The following is a 25,469-nucleotide window of genomic DNA, read 5'->3' on the forward strand; positions in this document are numbered from 1 at the left end:
CACTGTGAATTTTTTTGTTCAGCTACACTTCTGGACCTTGACAGTGCCAGCATGACTGGAATTACAGAGAAGACAAACAAGCCACTTGAGGAACATGGCTCACCCTGAAGAACCCTTTAGAAAGGTTGGTAAATATAATTCTTTTAGCATAGTCAAAGGTGACCATGAACAAGACTTCTCTTTAATTCAAGTTTGTTTCCAAGTCATGATTAATAAAGCTGATAGTAGTCCTGCTCAACAGACAAGCACAGCACAACAAATGAAAAAGCTTCTCCTACTCCATAGTCCTATATATCAGTCAGCATTTTTTTTGTGATAGGAAGTGCCTAAATGTTGCTTTTGTGTGAAAACAAAATAAAGCTAACAAAATACAGCAATGGGATACAGAAACAGACTATCCAGGACAAGAGATGATGATAATAAATGCAGACATATATAGTGTAGTTACTTATGAACTGTTCCATCTGTATTCCATTTATAATTAGTTGTAAGCAGCATCTTTAAAGAATAGTTAATCAGCTTAATGAATGGTATTATACCAAGTTGGGTGGCTCATGCTTTACTTCCTATCACTTAAAGAAAACGAACTGTAATTAGCTTACCTCCAGACATCAATATTTTTAATTACTGTGAATAAATAAGATTAACCCAACTGGTAAGCAATTCTGTAATAACAGTCCTTAACATCACTTACCTAAACTACAATATAAAAAGTATTTTCCATGTTATTTCTTTTTTATTCCCACATGCAAAACTTTTAGTTACACAGTAAGTTTTTCTGCGTATATTGCAGGTTTTAAATTGCTTACAGGTGAAGTCAAAGAAACTGTTCTAGCTGCACACACAGTAGAATAGATTCAATATCCTCCACTCAAAATTATTCCATCTGTGAGAATAACTAGTACAGATATACTGTAACTACTACTACTACTACTACTACTACTACTACGTCTACTACTACTAACTACCACGTCTACTACTACTAACTACCACAGATAGTGCAGATAGGATTTTCTTTTGTTTAATCTACAATAAATTAAAAACATCTGTACTGTGGCCTGTAGAACTAGAGATACAGTCTCTGTCTTCACCAGATACACCTTTTAGAAGTTGATTTTATTTGCCATGTATAAAAAGTTCATTTTGTACGTTATAATTTTTGGCAGAGAGGTCAGGGCTGGATGTCCTGAAGGAAGAATATATTTAATGGATTTGTAAACACCAAAAGACACATGAAGAATCATGACATGAAGAGAGACTTCAAAGGCCAAAATAAATACAGGTCTTTGACATAACTGCTTCTTAATAAAGCTGAAAAAAACCTTTTGTTTTCAGTGCACAAGCAATGAATTTTAAACAAATACAAAATAAGAAATTATTGATTCGCTGTGAGAAAAAAATATGAAAATAAAATAAAACTAATAATGAAAACTTCTGTGGAAACACAAATGCAATGTTTGCCTTGTAGTATTCTGCATTTCTTCTCCATTTAAAGAACAAAAATTCAAGCTGAATTCAAGAATAAGGAAATGTGATCTAGCTTGTTTTTCATCCCCTTTCCTGTAAAGAGCTGAGTTACATCCAAAATACCTCTTTCTACTTTATGTATGCATTTATTATTTTTAACACACATTTAACTAACTCTATTGGTGTGGTTTCTGTGTAGCAGAAGTCATACACAGTGCAAATGTCGGGATAATTATGTTATAACCATGCCTTTAATGCACCCGTACAATTCACATTAATGTATTAGGGAGCTGTACAAATAAACCAAGGGCAAGAAGTCCTGTGGCCCTTTGGAGCACTGTGAAACTGCAAATTTTATTAGGGGATATTCTCTTGCTTTTGCTATTCTGTGAAAGCACTGAAATTTTGAATTATAGAAGCAAATTATACTGAGTGCTGAATATTCTGGCATAATTTTCTGTCCAAAAAAAAGAGTATAATTTGGTAATCTTGACTTTCAGTCATTTATTCCAAATTAAATGCTAGATTTTATCTTTGCTCTTCAGGTAGACTGTGTGGGAAACTGCTGGAACCCACAGTCCAAAATTTAATGCTGTCTGGACACAACAAAAAAATCCTGCAATCCAGAAGCAGGGCAAACAAAATATAAGCAGCATATCAGTTTATTTACTCTTCATTTTGTCTACTTTTCCTTCAGCTTTATCCGACATGTTTTTCTATTGGAATATCAAATATCACTTCCTCATCTCGGCTAAGATGCACTGTACTAATATTGTCCTATCAAAGTGTCCACCTTTGTCACTAGTATAAGCAGAATTCCTTCCTAGTCACTTCAAAAAGAGACTATTCCAGCTATACATAGTCAAAATAAACCAGTCATCTGGAAAAGGAGTTTGCTTTGTACACAGACCATAGTTACATTTCTACCTTGCTACAGTACTAGAGCTTTAGTTGATGCATCTCATTTATTGCTGCAAGTCCTTCATGTGATATAAAGCTGATTGCCAGTGTTAACGATAGGAAGGGCAGACACAGCTCAAAGCCTGCTTTTCACAGAAATAGGAGCTGGGCAAGAACAAACCAGTAAGAGGTGTGAGTGCTGTCATTAACTTTATATGTTAGTATTTGGTTTTTCATTTTTGTACGTGTGTCAAATACAAGCTGGAGAAAAAATGGTAATTAAAAAAGAAGTTGGTAAAACTAAGATTTTAAAGACTACTCCTAGCTCGCTCTCCTGTCTCTTTTACAAGATCATTTATTTTGGTGTTTGCAATCTTGAGCAAATGCTCCCAGATATCACAGATCATCTGCCATCCACACCAGTAGATTGTAGAATTAAAAATACAATGTTCTGCCCTGGAGCTGAAAGCCTGGGATTCTTGGTACTTGAAACTTGAAAGGGCCTGAATGGTTTCTCCTTCACAATTTAGAAAGTATTTTATAAATTTTGCTGCTCTTATTATGTTGCAGACAGTAGAAATGCTGACCAAAAGCATTTTTAATTCAAAGCTTTTGTTCAACAGTTCACAGCAGAAAAGTGACCTAGAATCCTCTGGATTTTCTATGACAGACATGTGCAGTTATGGACCCTGCAGAGATTATTTTTAAAATAACATTGTTTCTAAAATGAAATCCTATGGTGTTCTGGATCTCTCCTGATCTTTTACAGACTTGGGATGGGGTGAGGGTGACTGTACAGATATTTAGTCCTTTTTCTTTCCTAATCATATCAGTTTTTTTGCCTCAATAATGATCTTTTCACACGGGCTTTAGTGATTATCTAATTTTCTTATTTTTAGCATTTCATTTGCCAGTTCAGTCAAATACTATTTGTTCACTTTTGCTTTTCCTATTTATTCACTAAATTCCAAGAGATGAAAATTCAAATAAAATAGATAAATACATTTAAGAGAACATATGAAGGGTTAGTTGAATTTTGCAATAATTGAATATAATAAACATAGAATGCAGTAAGAACTTAATTTGAAAAAAGGTGCTTTAATAAAGTTTACTTTCATTAGCTGATAAAAAACTACTTCAACATTGAAAGCTTAATTGAATGCCTGCAAAGACAACGAAAGAGCAATTTCTATCACCACAATGACATTATCTGAAAAAATCCAATTATTTTATTTAAACTAAAACATACACAAATATGGGTCTATTAATTACTTGAATAGAATACTATGCTCTTGATTAAAAAAAAATTAAATACTGCATTTATAGCAGAATTAAAATGCAATATTGCTTATATTCTTGAAATAACATATAGTATCATTTAGGACTTTTTTCCCAGTTTGCTGGCTAAAGACATCATAACAACGTTATGTTCATAACAAAAGGAGAGAAAGTTACAGTGCACTGGGTAGAAATTTTGGCAGTTGTTACCTTGTCTACAGCAGTTTAAAGTTAAGATAAAGTTAAATCCTGAACAGTGATGAGCACTCATCCAACCCACGTCATGCTGGTATTGAATCACAGTCTCCACTAACATTTTCTGAGCCCCTGGACTGGTCAGACACTAAGGTTGGTTTAGTTTAATGTTGCTTCCAAATTGCAAATAATATCATATGATGGCTAATTAAACATCTCCTTTTCTTTTTTTTTTTTTTTTTTTACTTTTCAATAAAATTATATAAAGCTCCTTTATGGAAAGAATAAAAAACCATCAGAAAGCCATTTGTATTGATGAAGAGTTCTTTAGCAAGCTTCTGGTAGAGTTCTGGGGATGAGAAAAGCCTTCTAATTCGTTACTGTTTTGTTGCTCCTTAATAGACCAGTAACTGCAAAACTGGAAAACACCATCAGGCCTCCCCCTACTCAAAAATCATATCAGTAAGGCTTTATGGGAAATGAGAACAAAAGAACAAAAATGAGAACAAGTCTACTAACCCAGATCTTTTTTTTTTTTTTGCATTATGAGTATGAGGCCTGGGACTCCACACAAACTTTAAAACTTGCCTTGACTTGGCTAAGAGAACACAGGGTATTTAAAGTGGTACTTGACTTCTTTGAATGAAGGAAAAATACATTAATATAAATATATAATAGTATAAAACTTGTATTTCAGTAATGTGAACCATACAGGAGAGAATCATACTCAATAGACAATAATACAACAGAATTAAGTTATAAATGCAAATATTTAATTTTATAATTTTATCTTCATCTCTCTCTTACTATGATTTAGCATGTTGTACATAATCTCTTATTTTCCTTTGTTAATACACTCTTCAATAGGACCACATTTTAAATGTTTCTGTTTTAAGGAATTATATTTAAGTTGGGTAAGAAGATTTTTTTACAATGTAATTGTGTTTTTTCACTGCACTACAAAAAAGGTTTTCATGTAACAAAGAGGGTTTTTTTACTAAGATTATCTAAATGTTTGAAATATATGAGGTATTTAATTTTTCTGTTTTAATACTATTCAGATTATATGAAATAATGCTTTTCTCTCTTCATATTTTTTAAATTATTAGCGCTCTTCACAACAAACTCGGAAGAACAGACTCAAAAAATTGTGCAAAAAATAATATTATTAATACTAAATTTTTGAATGAGAAAAAACTTTCCTTATTTTATATAAAGCTGAATAGGAAGATATGAAAACTAATATCTTACTGAGTTATGCAAGTTTGCTGAGAAAGAAAGTCAGCTGCTTTGAATAATCACCTGGAATAAAAGAGATTGAAATCCCTGATGAAATAAATACCTAATTGTCCTTTTAAGTGGAACAGCTGCAACCATCTAGACTGAGAGACAACCACTACAGATTATCTGTTAATTAACAGGTTTATGGAGTCTAGACCATGAATAAGTGACCGTTTCAAATTTAGCTAAATTTGCAAGCAGGGTAGCAAAAGAGGTTTTCTAATCAATACAAGGAATTCTCAACTTGCTGAGAGGTATCTTTTTCATATTGCAAAGCTATTCATTGACTGCATCTGTTCTACTGTATGAGAAATTATTTTGACTTTTAAATATGTTACTGTAAGATTGAGCCTTATTAGGAAGATGAGTTATTCATCTAAGATTTAAATTCCTTTTTTTCTGTTTTAAAATTTTAACAAATCAACTGGAGATTTTTTCCCCTACAAGTTGTAGACTTCTTCCATTCCTGTTATCTTTTCAACACACTTTCAGGTTCATGATAATCCAGGTATCTTTCTCAAACTGCTCAGTTTTTCCATGAAGTCTCAGTTCAATGACAATCCATTGTCTCCCTAGCTGAGGCTCTTTGATAAGGTCAGATATTGATTGTTTCCTTTTGTCATATTTCAGTCTTTCTGACAACCTCTTTTCCGGTTCAGGCTGTGAAGCTATGCTCTTACAAATTAGGTCTGTCTAATATTATAGTGGAATTTCTAATGATAGTACTATGAGTTAGAGAAATGTTTTGACTTGAAATAAGTCAATGAGAACATACCTCCTACCAAATAACAGAATGCTTGACGATTACTAAAGGAAGCAAGCAAACAAGAAAGAAGAGAAAATAAAAAAGTTAATATAAAAAATCCTTAATTTTAGTACTATATTTAATAATATATATTACTATTGCTTTTTTTCCTTTTACTTTTAAAATCACTTCAGTTTACAAAACAAGTCACAGACAAATAACTTCTGCTAATAAGCTCTCAACAGTTTGTGGAAGTGGATGAATGCTTTTAGAAAAGTTAAAAGAATGAGCTGTGTATTTAAAGAGCTGCTGTGCCACAGGGTAGAGATAATAGTGCTTAAATAGAAAAAGGCACAAGTCTTTATTGATACTAATAACCACTTAACAACATTTAATTTTTTTTTCAGAGGTGGGAGTTGGCCAGAAAAATCACTCAAAAATAATTTGCTGCATTGAGTTTATGCAGCTTCAATTAATGGAATTTAATTAATTTACTTTCTAATAATGGTCCAGGAGGAATGAACATTCAAAAGATATTCTGTATTGGCAATGTGATTTAGACCTTTAATCTAAGTTTATAAACTTATAGTAGAAATATGCTCTCTCAGCCCCTTGTCTTGTGTATCATATTGCATGGTCTATAACATTCAACTTTCAAACCTTTCAGGGGTAGGAAATGTGTTTTACACAACTTTCAAATACAACATGTAAATTATGGCACTTTTAAAATATCCAAAATATAATTCACTTAAGTGCATTTCACCAGATAACCAAGTGGTATGTTTTGAAAATAAAGTCACTATCAATATCAATGGTAGTTTTGTTTGTGCTTAGTATCAGACATTCACTGCCCCATCCTGCTGTCCGTGATAGTCCTGACACAAGCCAGGAAGTCACTGGACTCTTGGGCCACCTGGGCAAGTGCTGGCTCATGCTGAGCTGGTTGTTGACCAGCACTCCCAAGTCCTTTTCCATCCAGTAGCTTTTTTGGGCATTTTGCCCCAAACCTGTAGTGGTGCAGGGGGTTGTTGTGAGCCAAAGGCAGGAACCCAGTTTAGACCCCCATATAAGTGGTGTCAGTCCATCAATCCAGCCTGCCCAGATCCCTCTGTGGAGCCTTCTTACTATCAAGATCTTTATGGTGTCAGGTTCCTATTTTGGTTCTCAGAATTAAGAGACAATGCTTTCCAGAAAATCAATGGGAAAAAAACCCTTTTTTCAAAGGATGATTTAAAATCAATGGGAAAAAACCCCTTTTTTCAAAGGATGATTTAAAGTCCAAAAAATTTTTTCTGAGATAAACTTAATTTAGCATTTTAAACACTTTCATCATCCCTTCTGAGCTATTTTGAAGGTAGAAGTGACCTGGTTACAAATGTAAAAATTATTGTCCTCTGGAACTTGACATGATGGTATTTCTGACTTGTCAATTCAGAAATATAAAGAATCAATAATGTAGTAAAGATTAGCAGGGCATGTCTGCTTATTTACAGATTTCAAGATACATAGTAAAACTGCAGAATCTGCAAACTTGCAGCTATCAAACTCCAAAAAAAAAGTACAACATATAGACTCAAAGTAAAAATATCTTGAATAACCTGAGACTGATTAAATGCCAAGGCACTGAAGGCAGCCACAGAACTTGATCAGCATAAACTAGGATCTGCATTTTTACCCATGGACCCAGAAGTCCAACTTCATCCCAGTCTGGATCCACTAGTGTGCTCCAGCCAGTCAGTTCCCTTCAGCCAGTCTTCAGATTTGTGCTGCACAGATGCTTTGGCCCTGTGATGTAGTGGGCTTAGTTCTGTAAGGACTTTCAGCACTATGTTGGTACTTTATCTCCAGCCTGGCCCTCATCCTGTTAGTGACCCTCAGTTCCAGGTTCTTACTCCAGCTTTTACTTTTCTCTGACAACAAAATTTTATTTAATTGTATCTGCGTCAAACCAACTTCAAAATCTGTCTGTATTTGCAGGGAAATAATCCTTTCAGGAATGCACATTTGACTTTCATATTAAACTAGGAAGTTATAGTTATTGATCTTGGTTACTTTCTATGGGTAACTTATTATAGAGTCATAAAATAATTCAGGTTGTAGAAATTTCAGGAGAGCTCCAGTCCAACCTCCTGCTCATAACAGGATCAACTAGAAGAATAGATCTCAAAGGGGAGATTCCACAATCACTCTAGATCATTTTGGTAAGTATGTCTGTCTTTCTATTCACTTAAATGAAGACCCTTCTCTCTAAGCTCCATACAAGGATTTGAAGGATGCTCCCTGTCCCCAGAAACTCCTCTCCAGGCTGAAGAAGCCCATTTCCTTTCACCTCCCCTTGGAGGGGGAGTGCTCCATGGTGACTCTTCCCTGAACTTGCTGCATTGTATCAGCATCTTTCTTGCATCAAGGATACAACAATGAATGTCATATTTCAGATTTAAAAGCTGTAGAAAAATTTGCTTTCCTAGTTTACTGACTTCACTTGCATTGATGCAGCCCAGCATGCAACTTCCATTGCTTCCTGGGTGTACTGTTGAATCATGTAACAAGTAGTTGAAGCTTATGTTTATCCTGTTACTAGAAAAGAATACTCTATTAGTGTTTTCCCAAAACAACCCAGTAACAGACATGATGATTTTAGGCCCAAATGAATGGTATGAACAGGAGTTCCTGATATATTAATTTTCCTTTAAAAAGGAGTATAGCATATCTATTAGGGTCTAAAGAAAGAAAAATATTCAAAGGAGTCTGACTGAAATCACAGAAAGGCTATTGGTTTATTTTTTTTCCCTGAAGGTGACCTTCTCTGTAATGTGAAAATCAACACTAGATGAATCTTACAATATTTACTGGAAAGACAAAGGTCTGTAGCTCAAGCCTTGAAATAAAGCTTTTCATTTTTTTCAAAAGTGCAATGGTATTGCCCTTTAACAAATCAACTACTTTAACATGTGGATACATAAGGATGTTTTGTATACCAAACAAACAGACTGAATTATTGCTGCAGAATAAAGAACAGGCGACTTTCAATTGATGCCCTGTCTGTTACAACTAATTAGTTCCTTTATTTTGTTCCTAAAGTAAAATCAGTTGATAAGTATCCTTAGAATTCTGTGTAGGTAAATGAAATGTTTATGTTTTCCTATGTTAAACTTACACAGATTAAAACTAAAATATGATGTACATGTAAATCTTAAATTTTTATTCTTCAAATGGTGTGAGCACAATTAGCAATACTCATTACCAAAAAAGAAAAGTAAACTGGAAATTCAATTTGACTTTGCACCAGTGTATTGAATTTTTCAGTTCTTCCTGCTCACAGAAGATCTATGAACAAAATTAATTTCAAAATTACAAAAGTAATTTCACGATTATAAGCCACACCATTTTGACTAAAATTTTGGCCCGAACCCGGAAGTGCGGTTTATAATCAGGTGCGGCTTATATATGGACAAAGAACAAAAAGTTGCTGTTTTAGTTTGGATGACAGGTGTCTGCTAAGAAAGGCAGGAGCTTCTCTTTGAAATGGAAAATGTAAACCCCCTCCCTCCAAATTGTTATACTTTTGAAATCAAGGGGCTTTCAGGCAAAAATATGGGAATTAGGAACAACAGTTCTTTTCTAGGGAAATTAAAATAGAAATACAGTACTACAAAGAAACAAACTTCAAACCCTGACAAAGTCAGAGTACAACCTGACACCCTGTCAGGCAGGGTGTTGGTAGCAGTCCCATTAAATGGTGGCTGCATCCTCCTACAGTGACAGATGTGATTCAGTTGAAGCAGTGCTCCTGTACAAGGTGCAGTTTCCCTCTAAATGTCCAGTGGTGATGTGCAGAAATCCGGTTTTCCTCTGGAGTCCAGTGGAGAAAGGGGCTACCTTAGTGTCCCAAAACCTCTATTTTTATCTTGGTAAGAAATGTTGGGCTCTTCCCCCTGGCTGGAGCATCTTCCAATGGGATGAAGTAATTTTATCAGTCACACAGTGGGACTCAATGGGCCATTAGCAGAAAATGACTTGCTGGAGGAAGGATGGGTTGTGAAAAGATAAAGAACAATGCCCCGCCTGGTTTCAATGGATGGGCCATTAGCAGAATATCTACCATTGAGATAAGGATCACTGCCCCCACCCTCAACAGATGGTGATAGAATAGATACCTTTTATTACACTCTGTATTGTAATGTGCGGCTTATAATCAGGTGCGGCTTATGTATGGACAAAGAACAAAAAGTTGCTGACACCCAGAAGTGCGGCTTATACTCAGTGCGGCTTATAATCGTGAAATTACTGTAATTATTAATTAATTTAGTTAGTCTCAAAGACAAAAAAGTCAACAGATCAGATGAACTGTAGTGAAGTTCTAATTTTGATCAGTAATGGAAACATACACATTTAGGCCAGATCTATAGACAATATAATTAAATGTAGAGCAAATCCAAGTAAGTTTCCTAGCTTCAGACTGTCAAAGAGGACAAATTCCGAAAGAGACTGAAAGCTACTCTTGCCTTTGTTGCATACAGGCAAAAAACATAAAATAAATCTACCAGCAAATAATAGGGGAAATGATCAGACAAGCTGGTTGAGAGTAACACCATGGAAGAGTTTTTGACTTTGTCATGCTCTGATGAGGAGAGGATTAATTTAACTGAAATTCTGCGGTGGTCTTTCAGTACTCCCATGAGTTGAAAGTCCCAACTGCCCCAGGAGTCAGTGCAACGCTCATCTGTGCCCCAAAGGCAGGAACAGCAGTAATGCCACAAGTACAGTAATTTCATGATTACAAGCCGCACTGGCTATAAGCCACATCGCTGGGTGTTGGCAAACATTTCGTTCTTTGTCCATACACAAGCCGCACCCGATTATAAGCCGCTCTGTCGTTCGCAGTGAGGACCCGCGTGCAACAAAGTTGCCAAATAGTAACAGAATCATGGGATCGGGGGGCGGTTTACTGGCTCAACTCGGGCCATGAGGGCTCGGCCTGCCTGGGGCTGCCGACGGGGCTGGGTGGCCCAGCTCGGTGCTGCTGCTCGGCGGGGCCGCTCAGTGCTGGCCGCCGCCTCTGGGCTTGCTCACCCTGGCCCGGCGCTGCCCCACAGTGGCAGGAGGGCACTGAGCCCGCTGGCACCCACGGCAGTGGCAGCAGGAGGGGACGGGAGCCCGCTGGCACCCATGGCGGCAGTGTCAGGAGGGGAAGGAGCCCCCCCACTCCCATGGCGGCAGGCAGGGATGGGAGCCCTCCGCCTGCCCCCGAGCCACGGGGATGGCAGCACGGAGCCCCTGCCTCCCCTGGGCTGCGGGAGAGGAAGGAAGGAGGGAGTTCCCCTGCCTCCCTCCCCCTCCTGCGCTGCCAGCAGGGATCCCGGCTCCACCCGCTGCGCAACAGAGTAACCAATGTGTAACGATCGTGTAAACGCGGGTTTTACTGGCCGGTGCTCGGCTCAGCACCTCGGTTTGCACTTCTGGGGTTGGAAATGTCAGAAAATTACTCACATATTAGCCACCCCTGAGTGTAAGCTGCATTTCCGGTGTGGGAGCAAAATTTTAGTCAAAATGGTGCAGCTTGTAATCGTGAAATTACTGTACTTATGTTTTTCACCATGTCATATACACTTATGTAAGAGTAGCTCAAAACTGATTAAGATTTCTGGGGAGTGGGTGAATAACATTAATACTCAGATATGTACAATCATGGCAATGAAGAGAAAAACTGTGTGTTGCAGTGTGGCCAGGTATGACCTACCTATACACCTGCAAGTCCTAGTTTTTGTGCTTATTTTATTGCTAGTAGTAAGGACAAAAAATGGCATAGTACTCTGGAATTGTTTACCTCTACCCTCTGCTGTACAGAATGTCTGCAACAACAATACAGGACATTGACATCAGCACTGCAATGTGTATTGGAAGACTTGTGTAGTGAATCCTGACCACCTAATCCCTCACACATGATAGGAGTTATAAATAGATGTAGGAGTCTAAAAATTCCACTTACAAGAAAATATACTGGGATTAAAGGAGAGAGCTATAGAAATAATGCCATTAAAATTAAAGTTTAAAAAAAAAGCTCCTAAGAAAGAAACCAATCCCAGAAAATTGTGAAGGAAAAAAGCCTTTTTGCCTTCTTTTGTATTTTTGCCATAGGTAGTACTGGCATGAAGACTGATGCATATCATGATTTCCATGGACAGCTCAGAACTTTCTATCGAATAAATAAACTTGATTTAAGTTCTAAAATATAGAGACAAAAGAAGAGAAAAGAACTCCATCCCTTAGAAGTGTGCAGTGAAAGCATACTCTGAAATACTCAGACAGAAAGGCCAAAGTTAAAACCAAAGGGGTTCCAGATGAGAAGTTGGAAAAAGGAGATCTCCATCTCAAGGGAAATTGAAAGGGTTCAGAAGGAAAATCAGTTTTAAGATTTCAAAATCTTAAGTTTCTCTTTTGTAACTATTTTCAGTCTGTAGTACAAATTTAATCTTTATTTTTTTTCATTTTTAATCTATCATTTCAAGTCTGTATAGTGCTTAAACTGATTCAAGTGAATATAACAGACATGTTGTGTAATCCTGTCATGAAAGACCCAAAACCAAACATGACACACTTGCTTCTTGGACCCTTTGCAACACAAAACAATCTTGGGAATCTAAAATACTGTGATGCATTTTGTTCTAATCACCAAGCATCAGTTTTGTGTGAGTAAATCTGTCAGCGGGTTTTGAGTATTGAAATGCAGATAATTAGTGAGTCGATTTGCAACTCTAAGGCTGTTATAACCTCCTATTGTCACTCTGCATTACATGTGGTGCATCAAGATGTAGTTTGATAAATGTTTTAAATGAAAATAAATGTGCTGTTGGCAATGGAGCTATGTTTCCTCACACCATCCGTTGTGTGTATCTCATTTCTGACTTTGGTTGCTTGGGTTCCTGTTGGTGTTTTTGAGCCATATAGCAGGCTAGACCAGAGAAAAGGATGAGGGAATAACACAGATGCAACAAAATTTGTTTTCGTCTGTATTATTTCCATGATATTGCTCCCTGCACAGCCTGGTGAGTGCTGAACAGAGAGGAAGAAAGGAACATGACAATAGGAATCAGATGAAGTCTGTAAGACCCCAAAAGTAATAGTGATATTAAATAATCAAAGTGAAATAATTTTATCTTCACTGCTTTTTCAATTCCTTTTCCTGATCTCTTTCTGATTTAATCACACCAAGTCAATGGTAACCCCCTGAAAACTTCTCTAGTACTGTGCTTATTTGTCTTGGTCCATTGGCCAAAATTGAAATGTGCTGCCCACCAACTCTAATGTGAAGAAGTTGTAAGAGTCTTCCTATCACTTTGCATTACAACTAAATTTGTTTCATCAATGCTTAGGTTCTGTCTCATTTTGCATTTTAATCTTTCAAGAACTTATTGTTTTGATTTCTTTTCCAATTAACTCCTTGGTTTTGAGCAATTTTTCCTGATTTTATTAAATGTTATTTTCTGCTGCACTTATGAGATACCCTATGATTAGCAAATACATAAAATGTATTTAAATGACAAAGAAGAAGTAACCCAAATGGTGGGTTTAGATTAGATTTTATGAAAAAGAGCATGATGCTAATAATGCCAAGGTCTCAAGCTTGATCTTGGTGTGGGCCATTCACTTAACATTTGGACTCAATAGTCCTTGTGGGTCCTTTCCAACTCAGAGCAGTTTGTGATTCTGTGAAAAACTCTTTGCTGTGAGGGTGGTGAGGCACTGGAACAGGCTGACTAGAGAAGTGAATACCACATCCCTGGAAGTGTTCAGGTTCAGGCTGGATGGAGCTCTGACAAGCCTAGTCTAGTAAGGTTGGATGGAGCTCTGACAAGCCTAGTCTAGTAAGGCTGGATGGAGCTCTGACAAGCCTAGTCTAGTATGGTTGGATGGAGCTCTGACAAGCCTAGTCTAGTAGAAGGTGCCCCTGTCCATGGCTGGGGATTGGAGCCAGATGAGGAATCTGTATTTCATTGCATCTCAACAATATGTGAAGCTGTAATGTATTTTAGCTGTGACAGTACCAGAATTGTGGGTGGAAGAAGAAAGTTTTTCCAAAGGAAGATGCTTCATACCCAGAATAACACATTCTTATTGCTCGCAGTATGAGCTCTTGTGACAAGTACAGAACTGAGCAATGCTATGCTGTAATTAAAGATGACACAGCACATTGTTATTTAACAAAAATATTTGCCTATAAACATCTTATTCTTGTCATCTGTCTGCTTACTATTAACTAGTAACCTGGAGTGACAGGGTGCTGAGAAGAATAAGCATTTAGCACAGACTTTTATATCTACATCATCAGTTCAGACCTGGACTTCATGTTGAGAAGCCATCATTTAGGAGCATTTTCTTACCCTGTGATTTCAAATTATTTCCCATAGGGTTCATATTTCATCACAAAATCAGCCCTACAACTGGCACAAAGCGCATCAATGTTGATTATATCTTTAGAGAAACTGGGAATTGAATTCTGCAAGTGGCAACAGTATCTGGTCCTAAAAGAACTAAGAACACGATGCTTAGAAGCACACTGACAGAAGAGTAAGAACATTATGCTAAATTCACTTTAAAAATAAATCTTTTGCAATCCTAGTATTTTTATTTCTTCTTTAACCATGCAATAAATATATAAGGATTTCTATTAGTTTTCTATTTTTTTCTTTTTATATGAAAGCAGATTGCTTTCTGATGTCAGCTTTCTTCATTTTCTCAATACAGACTTCAGATGCTATTTTATAGCAGGAAAACTTCAGAATGTAAAATTAAAAACAAAAGAAAAGAAGGTATAAGAATTCTGTACCAAAACTTCAGCTGATATTTTAATGGGTTTTCTTTAATTAGTCCACTGGTATTACTTTCAGAAAATTCTTTTTAAATGTTACATTCTACAGGTAAAGGAACTGATAGTTTTTTAGTATGTAATCTTCTAGGATTTTAAATTTAAAAAATTATCAAGAATTAATCACTATTTCATCAATTTATAAAAAAAAATCCTTACGATTTTTCTCAGAATAAATATCTGCTTAAAAAAAAATTAGCTTAGAAATTTTAAAAATAAGTTTTAAAATTTTGTCAATGGTTCATGACCTTTCCAAATACATCTATAGTATTTATCTTGGATAAGCAGCTTAACTAAATAATTTTTAGCTATAACATGCCATGGTGGTCCTTGAAATGTTAGTGGCCTATTGTCGCCTGGTGAAAGAATTAATTTTTCTTTATGGTGTTTAGGGATTCAAAGGAGAATGGCTCTTCCAGAAAGAAGATTAATATTGTCTTTTATTTAATTATTTCATATACATATAAATATAATTTAATTATAAATTACTTTCAATTGTTTAAACTATTTTTTTTCAAATTTTAAGGCATTTGACTAACCATCTAGTTCCACAGTATTATTATCCGTCCTTCTCAAAGCTCCCTACACTTGCGCTGAGTTTTGCTTGTATGGCCTCATAGGCTATTGAGAAATTCTCTGGTAAGAGCTAATAAAAAAAATAAATATCTTTCAAAATACCCTTCTGACAAGTTTCATTTTATTTTAATAGCCAGAGAATTCCAGTCCAGAGTAAGCAATTGATTTTCTCTTTATGTAAAACTGTTGTCATAATCACCACTAAATGATTCTACTGGTACTGTTCAGGATGATGTTAGTGACTGACATAACTGGATGCTCACCTATTTCCAAGCATTTTATGTGTCATATAATTTTTGCTCAACAGTATGACTACATTTTATAGGTCTAAGTGTCAAATACAAACTATAAATGTAACTAATGTGAAAAACTTGCAAATTTTGAAAATCTGTTAAGATGACAAAATGAGCCTTTTAAGTTACAATTCTGTATTATTCTGTATTATGTTCTCTTCATAAATAAATTTCTCCATCTGCAGAGTTCCTGTCTTTGAAGAGTTTTTAAGATTACATGCTGGCATCCTGAACCTGTTCTTCCAGATCTCTATGTTTTGATATTATTGCTACAGAAGTTCTGTCAAAGCTATCACAAATCAATGCCAAAATGCTATCAAAAACCCAAATGCAGATTGAAGGATTAAGCCATGGAGTTCTACATGTGTAAGTGGTACTTATCAGTTTCATTTTTATGAAACGTATGGATATTTCAAAGTCTGCTATTGTCAATTACTATTTCAAAATTTCATTGAACTGTAACTTAGAACTGGAAGAAAGCACCTGCTTCTAAACTTGGAGCTGCATTTAATTAGGTATTTTAATGAGCAGTATATACTGGCTCTTGTAGAATACTGTTTCAGCTATATTGGATTACAGTTTTCACTGGTTGTCTAGACATGGGATCAAAATGTGAATCTTAAATTAGATTGCCTTAAGATTTTTTTTACAGTTAGTGTACTGTACTAAACAATATGACAGTCCAGCAGCTGAAGAATGTAAGTTCACCAAGAAAACCTTAGAATCTCTTGGGAAATTTCTTTCAAGACTTGCAGTATATGTTCAATTATTATTTAAATGAAAAATGACATTGAAAATATAAGAAAAAAAAATCTAAAGTAAGGTTGACATATAATTAAGATTTCAAATTAATCACTGTCTTTGTTAAGCTACAATATGAGGCATGTATCAAAATGATAAATTGCAGTACCATAAGTTGACAAATATGGCTTATTTAACAGCATTATTCTAAAAGAAATAAATTAAACAGAACATTGAGATAGTAAGTGGATTTTTACCAGACTAAGGGAGAGACATCTTTTTTCCCCCAATAATTAAGTTTTTCTCAAGGCAGAAGAAATGATAAGCCATTCATTGGTTTTTAACTTTCAAAGAATGACTTTTTTTGCAAATGTTAAAGCAAATAAATATATTTCCATTCATTTTGTCTGGAACAAAATTATGCACATTCTGTGACTCTAATCAATCAATTTATTTTTTTTTTTTTAAGATTTATCAAAGAAAGTTTAGCACTCAACAACCACTAAAGTCTAACTGCTAATTATGGTAGAATAAAACACTAGATCTATAATCAAGCACAAGTGCATGAGCTTTTTTCCTAAAAATTACATGTTATTTTTCAAATGAAAGAAAAAGAAGAGAATGACAAGTCTATTTAGATGAATTTATCACATATTCTCCTAAAAATAGGATGACAAATATTTGGCAGCAGAAACAATCTTTATTATCAGTACGCAAAACTACAGTTAAAGTGACACAGCCATCCATAATGAGGTTTTGAGAGGTTCTGTGTTCAGATACTCCCTCCTGCATGGCACAGTCCCCTGCCTGTAAGGCAGGCCTCTAGTCTTGGACTTTGTACTTCTTGCCTGGAGCTCAGGCACACAATTTTACAGAGCAATTGCTCTTTTTTAAGCCTCACAACTGCTATTTCAGGCTATTCAGTCATCTGAGTGGTAACAAAACGGCCAAGGGAAACCTTAAGCTGATCTAAGGCTGATAGGGGATTCTGAGGGGAAGAATGAGGAGCATGTGGTCCCTTGAGGTGCTGGTATCTCTAATCCTTCTGACTAGGAGAAAAACTCTGGCTGCAAGTGCATTCAGCAGACCAATGCCTAGTTGCACTTAGGGTTTGAGCTTCATAATCATAGTACTTCATCAGAAGACAAGTAGAACTGCTGGGAAGAAATGAAACTACCTGATCAACACAAATAAAAATATAATTGTATGTAGACATTTTAAACTCAGAAGGAGGATCTTTAAAAATACTCTTTTCAGGGAACAGGGACCTAGCTACAGAGTAAGAGAAAATTGAGCCCAGATTTAGAAAGAAGTATGAGAAGTAAGTACTAAAATCAGAACACTAGACTTTAAGACATTGTATTTTAATTTATTTGGGGAATTGTTATAGGCAGAATCTCCTGGGAAGCAATTATGGGGAGGAAGTGCAGTCAGAGAGACGGCTGATTGTTTTAAATGACATCCCAACTATTTTAAGGGGAAGTGAACTTTAGCAAATGACTCATGAGGCTAACAAGGGAGCTTCTTAGTGAACTAAAATGCAAAGAAGTACAGACGACAAAAAAAAGGGGAAAAGGATGGACAAGAAGAAAGGTGTACAGAAATGGTGCTTAGGAACAAAAATCAAGAAGGTCAAAGGCCAAGGAGGTGTTTTATGGATTGTACAAAGGGATTCTAAAAATATGCTAGTGGCAAAAAAAGGATGGGGAAGATTGCAGACTCACCAAGTGACAAAGACAATAATATTCAATATGGAAAAGACCAAAGAATACGCCTTGTGTGCATCATTTTTCATAAGGAGTAACCTGTTCACGTATCAGTCCAAGGAAAGAGGTAATTGGTTCTGGGTTTACTTCGGAAAGTGGGATATATTCAATTCACAGATTCACCCAAGGGTACCAGAAGAGGAGTCCCACCCTGACTGAAAAGCTACTGTCCATAATCCATGGAAAATTTAACAATCAGCCATAGTCCTTCATGATTAAACAGATTAGTGATACACTTGTCCTAATAAAAGCAAGAGGGATTACTACAGGCACTATAAACTAATAATCCTTCCCTTATTTTCCAGTTAGTAGCCTAAAGAGCACATTTTTGTAATCCATTTTCTATCATCTGAAGGTTGATGATAATTGGGAGCAGTTAGCACAGACTTACCAAGGCCAAGTTATGCTTGGTGAGCCCAAAAGACATTTAAGCATCTAAAGGGATGTAGTAAGTTGCCACTGCTTTCAGCAGCAACTGGCCACTGCTTCCAACAGCTCTGAAATCTGGACATTTCTTTGCCTGGCCACAGGACCCCAGACCTGGGGCAGCTTGCAGCCTTGGAATGTGACTCCAGCCAATGGACTTTCTTGCTGCTTTCCCATTTGTAGATTTTACCAGTTTCACAGCTGAGCAAGTATCCAAGAGAAACACACCGACACACACAAGACACTGACAGGATGGGCTACAGACTGCCAAGGCAGGACACTGCTTTGACAGCACCCCCTGAACACCAGCACCAGTGGCCAAACCCTCCCTTTGTCTGGCAGACACAGGTTATCCATGCAGGTGCACACACAGAATTACCTGGCTGCATGAGCACACGTACATTCACAGGTCCCACAAGCACCAGCATGACCCCTCTGCCTGCCTGGCAATCCCACCCAGATTCCAGGCCCTCTTACTAGCCCCAGGGCTCCCCTCATCCCTGGCTGCTCCAGCTTGATGCTTCTAGCAAACATGCAGTACTGGCCTACTTGTCCAGCATGGACTCCCCATCCTTCTGATGCCTCACCCTAGACCCAGAACCTCCTTCCTGCAGATTAGTCCAGATGGAAGTGTGCAGGTGTACGACCCAAGCACCCGAGTGGGGAGAAGCTGAAGCTGCCATCACAGTGCCTCAGCACCTGCTACACGGCTTCCTCCAAGTGCTACCACTGAGCTCCTCACTTGCTTCACTCACACAGGTTCCTCCCGAGAGCTGTTTTCTGGGACACAAAACATTCCCACCCCAATGAGCAGCAGCTGAGACCCCCACCCACTCCACGGAGACCCCAGGCTCTCCAGTAGCTGACGCCAGTCCAGGGTTACCAACACCCCCAGCCTGGCTTCAGCTGCTGGCACTCAGCCCTTTAAACCCTCACACATTCAGGACAGAGAGAGATTGCTCTGAAAGCTAAATAAAAAGATTTAATAAGATACAACAGGTTATGGTGATCAGGTGCAGGCCTCAGCCAGACAAGTGTACTGATCAGAGCCTTTTTTCACACAGCTGTCACAAAATTATGAAAATGCAGAAAAATGACAGAAAATAATTCATTATATGGAAAATTAGTTTATGTTAATGCTTCAAAAGCCCCTATTAAAGAGAAAGACTACTCTGAAGCCTATGATTTCATTGCAGTTCTTAAGAACCTCCATAAGAACTCACAGATGCTAATAATAAGGGCTCTACAATTTAGCAGATAAAAGCAGAACAAAAGCTAGTGGCTGGAAGTTCAAAAATCAAAATTAAAAAGTCTTACTTCTAAGTGAGGCAGAGTGATCAGTGAGATCAAAGAAAGTTTCTTAAAGCTTCATGTCTTCTAGAGTTAACTTTGTTTCCAGAAGTTACTCTTTAGCCAAAGCAGTGGTTGTGGCATCACAAAAATAGTGGGAAATGCTATAAAAATCAACCAGATTAAGTCCACATAGCTATTTTTCTCTACTTCCTCTGGGTTTATACAGGAATAGCGCAACCAGCACAACATATAGGTAAAATATGTAGCAGCACCATGGCAACCTGGTATTGATTTCATAAGGAATTAACTGTCTTCTGTGCTACAGCTTTACTATGCATCTGACATTAGGAATGGTATAAAAGTCTTTAGTAGATACAAGTCTATGACAAGGCATTAGTGGGATTTTTTCCATCCAAGCTAGTATTCCAGGACAAAAAAGATTCATTAGACAATTTTCTGGTACTTCCTAGACGATTTGGCAGATATTCATACATTTAGACAAAATAGAGAAACTCTAGCACTTTTTTTTTTTCTTCTTGTTATCCAACATGTTGAATAGAAGTTAAAATAATATATATTGACTCATGTCTAGCATGTTGCTTTGTTAGATTTAGTATTTTTTATATATTTATATATATAAATTTAATCCTTGCCTTGCCTTTCTCCAATTTAATTCAATTTCTATTAAGGGGTTGTTGAAGCAATGTAATGAGAGACCAGCCATATCCACAGCAGTTATGGAAAGATGTGAACAGCAACAATAAAAAGCCTAAAGTATCCATCATATAGTAAGCTTGGTGACAAATTCACAACTTAAATTCTGCGGCTTTTGCAACTCCTACCTGGCAAACAATTTTTCAGTGGATTTCTTGTAGAGAGCACTCCAATATTAAACAATAATTCATTAGAACTCCTTTAAATTTTGTATTAAACTAGCAGTGATATTATTAGCTTTATACGGCTAGGACTTCACGAACCTTACCTGAATCCAAAATTTAGATTATGTGTAGCCACATTTCTGAATTCTGATAGGCACAGAACTAAAAGTAGTTTATCTTATTCTCAACTTTATACTAACTGCCAAAATAATTTTTAGCACCCATCCTGGCATATTTAAGTCCTACCAGCATTTTTTATCTACATGTTTCAATAATGCTGTACAATCAGCTACCAGTTTTTCTTAATACTGCTGAAAGAAATGCATGATGAGTCCACAGAAGTCACTAGATGGAAATCCTATTCTGTTAACAAACACCACCTGCTCCCTTTGCTTCTCCACCTCCCATTATTCATAAAGCTGTGATCATTCTTGAAATTTTTAACATTGCTCTCAAAAATATTTCAGCAGAATTGCTGAACTCCATAGCAGCACTCTAGTACAAACATTAAGACCATTTCATTACTTATACAGTGTCTAATAATTCAATTTTATAACTCAGTTTTAAAATTAAGTGCAGCAGTACAAACCAGATAAAGTTATATTTTATACCACTATTATAAATATTTACATTTCACCTCCTGAGCATTCAGAGTTTTCACTGTAAGGGTAATCTACATATTAAACTTTTCTATTCTTTGCTATGGCCAATAGGATAACACAAAATTGTCTATAATATTTAATGTGAATAAAGATTGGCATAAATTTTAGCAGTACATTTTTTAACGAAGTCAATGATTTCAGAAATGTCAGCTACCTGTTCAACAGCTGTAAAATAGCACAGTGAGAACAGAAGGAAGCACTGTTCAAAGCAGGGCTATGTCCACTGAATCCCCTTTGCTGTGCAGCCAAGCTGTTACGTTGCTTTCTTTCTCAGCAGCTGTATTTCCCTGCCTGCACTCTCAATGAATAAAGCTCCTTATGCATCTTAGGACAACAGGAAATGGAAAAGTGCATCGAACTCTTCTATTCCAAAACCAAATTATCCCATCAGAAAAAAAATAAAAGGGCACAGTTACACTGTACTTAGTCTAAATTATCAAAAGGAGATTAAGTATAGCAATCCTTCTCCAGATATTAATACCTATACATGTTGTAGAGAGCCTGAAAGCTACCAAAAAACCTTCTCAGAAACCTCTTCAGAAAAACAACAACAACAACAAAAACAAAAAAAAAAACCCCAAAAAACCAAAAAAACCCCAAAAAAAACCCCCAAAAAAAGAAACCAACAAAAAAACCAGGCACAGAATCAACAGACTTAGAACTTCCCCATTTCTCACTCCAACCAGCAATACTGTGTCACTAGACAGTGATAAAATTAGCTTCAGGGTATTTTTAAAATCCCTCCTTAATTTTTAGTGCACGTCACCATTTTTAGTTGTCACTGTAAGTGAAGTCTGTGACTTTTGAGTAATCTATTCCAGTTTTCTCTCATGAAATCAATTTTTTTCAGGGGTATTGTGCTATATAGAGAGGTATGTTTATCAGGTGTGTTCTTTTCTGAATAATACAGAATCTGAACATGAAGTTTGTGCATAACGGTACCAAATATAACCCAAATATGCTACTTGATGTAGAAGAAAGAAAGAAGGGGTGAGAAGAAGAGAAAGAAGGAAAGAAGAGAAGAATGTAGGGACACAGATTGCAGGCTTACGATATTGATGTTTAGCAAGCCAGAGTCAATATGTTGTGGTCTATAGTGGACTTGGTTTGACTGAATGCAATTGCAGTGGCGTACATATGGTGGCTCAGTATAGTCTTTCTATTAAAGATACAATTTTATATCTTTTCATAAACATTTTTATTCTGAGAAGATCAGAAAATGAGTGTGTTCCTGTATGTTATGATCAAGAAAGTCCACCGTAGATTCGTATCTCCCATAGATTCTCTCGGGTACTCTGGAGTTTCTTGTCAACTTTCAGCTCAACTGCAAATTTGTCAAGAGGATGAGAAGTCAGAAAAATAGATGTTTGGAGGCTTTGTTGTTGGGGTTTTTGTTGTTGTTGTCGTTGTTTGGTTTTTTTTTTTTTTAATAGTGAACAGTAATGGATTCCATATTACCACCTACCTCTATAATCTATTTCAAAGCATTTCAGAAGAAAGTGTTTTAAATTTCCTCTGATTATGAAAGGTATGTTCCTGTTTTTTCAGATTACAACTGGATCTAATCCCTGCAGATATATGTCACTACTTCTCACCCTATCCTCTCATGCCACCTCTATCATTTTGCTTTATTGCAATGACAGGTTGCTAATCATTTCTATCTTAAATTTCAAATTACATATCCATAATGAAGCTTTAAATTATGAGGGCTGATATTTAAGGGTACTAAATATGCAGATATTTCATCAAGAAGCTAAGAAGGAGCTACTGGGCAATCAAAATTTTTGAAAACTGGCAGAACCAGATCTTAAAATGTTGATTGCAGGGTTATACATGTTCACAAAGAGTAGAAAAAGAACAGAAATGGAAATTGCCCTGATCTGATTAGCATTTAAATACATCTATTCTCTCCCATCAAGGAAAGAGATATTAAATGAATGTAATGTAATGTAATGAGTTTTCATTTCTTTGCTATCTGGGTATAAAGAGGATAGCTTCATATGAAGTCAGAAAAAAACAGGTATTGAAAGAAAAATTTTCTGATGAAATGAAGTTACCTTGATTCAGGTCTTAAAACAGTAGATCTGGCTGTGGTAAGGGAAACCCCATTGAACTAAAACTCTGATATCTAGCCTAACTTATTGAATATTCCGAATTTCATAAAATAAAACAGTAGTTTTAGTCAAAAAAGATGAGTTCAAGGTAACAAGTTTCTGTTTTGCTCTAAAATGCTGATTTCTGTGGTTGAAGGTAAAATTTCCCCACACTTTGTACTAAGCTAGGACCTTGAGTTCTATTTGCACCTAGAAAGAAACTATGTGAGGAGTCAGTTACATGTGCAAGCTGAAGTCTACAGCTGATCTTCCATTTTAGTTTAATCATTCTTGATCATAACTAAAACTCATAGTATGCCGTCTGTTAGCATTAGCAGTGCAAAATCTTTCTGTAGATACCATATATAATCAATTCAATTCATGCATGAGAAGCATTTTTATATTTTGCATAGTTAAAAATCCATAGGAATTTGCATAGTGCATTTTAATATAACATTTTTAATAATGCTGCTGAACAGTTACCAAATGCTTGAAAAATTAACAGATTGCAGAGTAGCTACAATCTAGACAAAACCAGTTACACATAGCCTGAATTTCTCTTTTCTAAATTACCTCTTTTTTATGTGCAACCTCCCCCCCACCAAAAAAAAAAGATAATGTATCATCATTTCATCTATTTTCTCTATAACTCAACGAACAAGAAGGCTTAAAAATTGTTTTATGTTTTTCATTTCATGTTTTTATATATAGGAGGGAATTTCTACATTAAGTAGAATTCTAATGCATCATACCTGAAGGTAAACTATTATCAATGGTTGAAGACATTTTATTACAGAGTGATTCTGGGCTGTATTTCTACAGCAGCTCCTCATTTCATTATCCATTTTTTGATAGTTTCCTAGCTATCAAAATGTAACTCAGCTAGTTAATTTTTCAGATTAGTGTCTATTGCAGATGGGACCAAGTAGGATAAAACAATGGCCTCAGAACTTCTCCAGGCAGTTTACTATAGCTCCAGCTTTGCTGACAGAAACACTTAATGGAAACAGAAAAATCTAGTGTCTTAACCAAGTGTTTTTTTTTTTTAAAAAGGGGGGTGGGGGCAGGGAGTGGAATACAAAAAGGAAAAAAAACAAACCACAAAACACTATAGCAAAGAGAATGAGGCAAACATTTTCTGTTTATGTCCTATAAAAACTTGTTAGACTTCATAGTCCCTGGACCAAGAAATGTGTTTAAAAAATGAATGCATGATATAAACCTACTCTTCAAACACTACAGTACTGAACTTGGTCATGAACAAGATCCTTCCTGGAACATACATATACAATAATATGAACTTCTGTACTTCAGGAATATATATTCCAGCTCATTAACTTCAGTGCCTTTGTGAAAACTATAGACCATTGTGAAAATTGCAATTGAGAAATAGCTTTATGTCAATTCAGAGAATGGAGTCAGCGTTTCTCCTATGCAAACATATAAGAAGGAATCCATCCATAAAACTTGCAGATGCCACTATCCAGTGAAATTCAAGACTTAACTAGTAATGTCTTGACATTAATTTGAATAAGCATGCGTCAGAAGGACCAGAACAATAACAATTAAGTTTTTCAGAATTAAAAGAACTTGCCATTATTAGAGTTCATAAAATACTTTTGTCTGGATGGGACTACAGATTGTAGTTTTAAATATTTTGGCTTGAGATATGGCTCTATGCATCTATGAGTGATTACACGAAAAGCAAATATTGTAACTTGGATAAGGTTACATATGCGTATTTTTTGCTTATTTCTGTGGGATGTTTAAGGTTTTTTTTTTTTATGTAGAGAGACCAGAGAGAATAAAACCCGAATATATTGTTAAAAATGTCTTACCTTCATAGTAAACTTTAAACCCATGAGCACTAACTGCAAAGTCACTTGTCAAGCGCAGTGAAAATACAGATTTTGTACTTGTCACAGGTGGAGGAAGATGAAATCCTGTTAACCTAAGAAACAAAAAAGCACAATTCATGTTTAATTGTTTGGTAAATAAAACTGTGTGTG

General features: G+C 36.1%; 1 protein-coding gene across 4 annotated transcripts in view; it reads right to left on the reverse strand.

The window, feature by feature from the left end:
- The window catches only part of LOC116996220 (CUB and sushi domain-containing protein 3), a 617,877-nt gene that overhangs the window by 480,679 nt on the left and 111,729 nt on the right, over positions 1–25,469 (reverse strand). For all 4 annotated transcript variants that reach the window (XM_033059469.2, XM_033059460.2, XM_033059450.2 and 1 more), the window contains exon 3: positions 25,299–25,411. In XM_033059469.2, coding sequence (XP_032915360.1) covers positions 25,299–25,411 — 113 coding nt within the window. The remainder of the gene's footprint in view (positions 1–25,298; positions 25,412–25,469) is intronic.

The sequence above is a fragment of the Catharus ustulatus genome, chromosome 1 (assembly GCF_009819885.2).
Source record: "Catharus ustulatus isolate bCatUst1 chromosome 1, bCatUst1.pri.v2, whole genome shotgun sequence".
NCBI classification, from domain to species: Eukaryota; Metazoa; Chordata; class Aves; order Passeriformes; family Turdidae; genus Catharus; species Catharus ustulatus.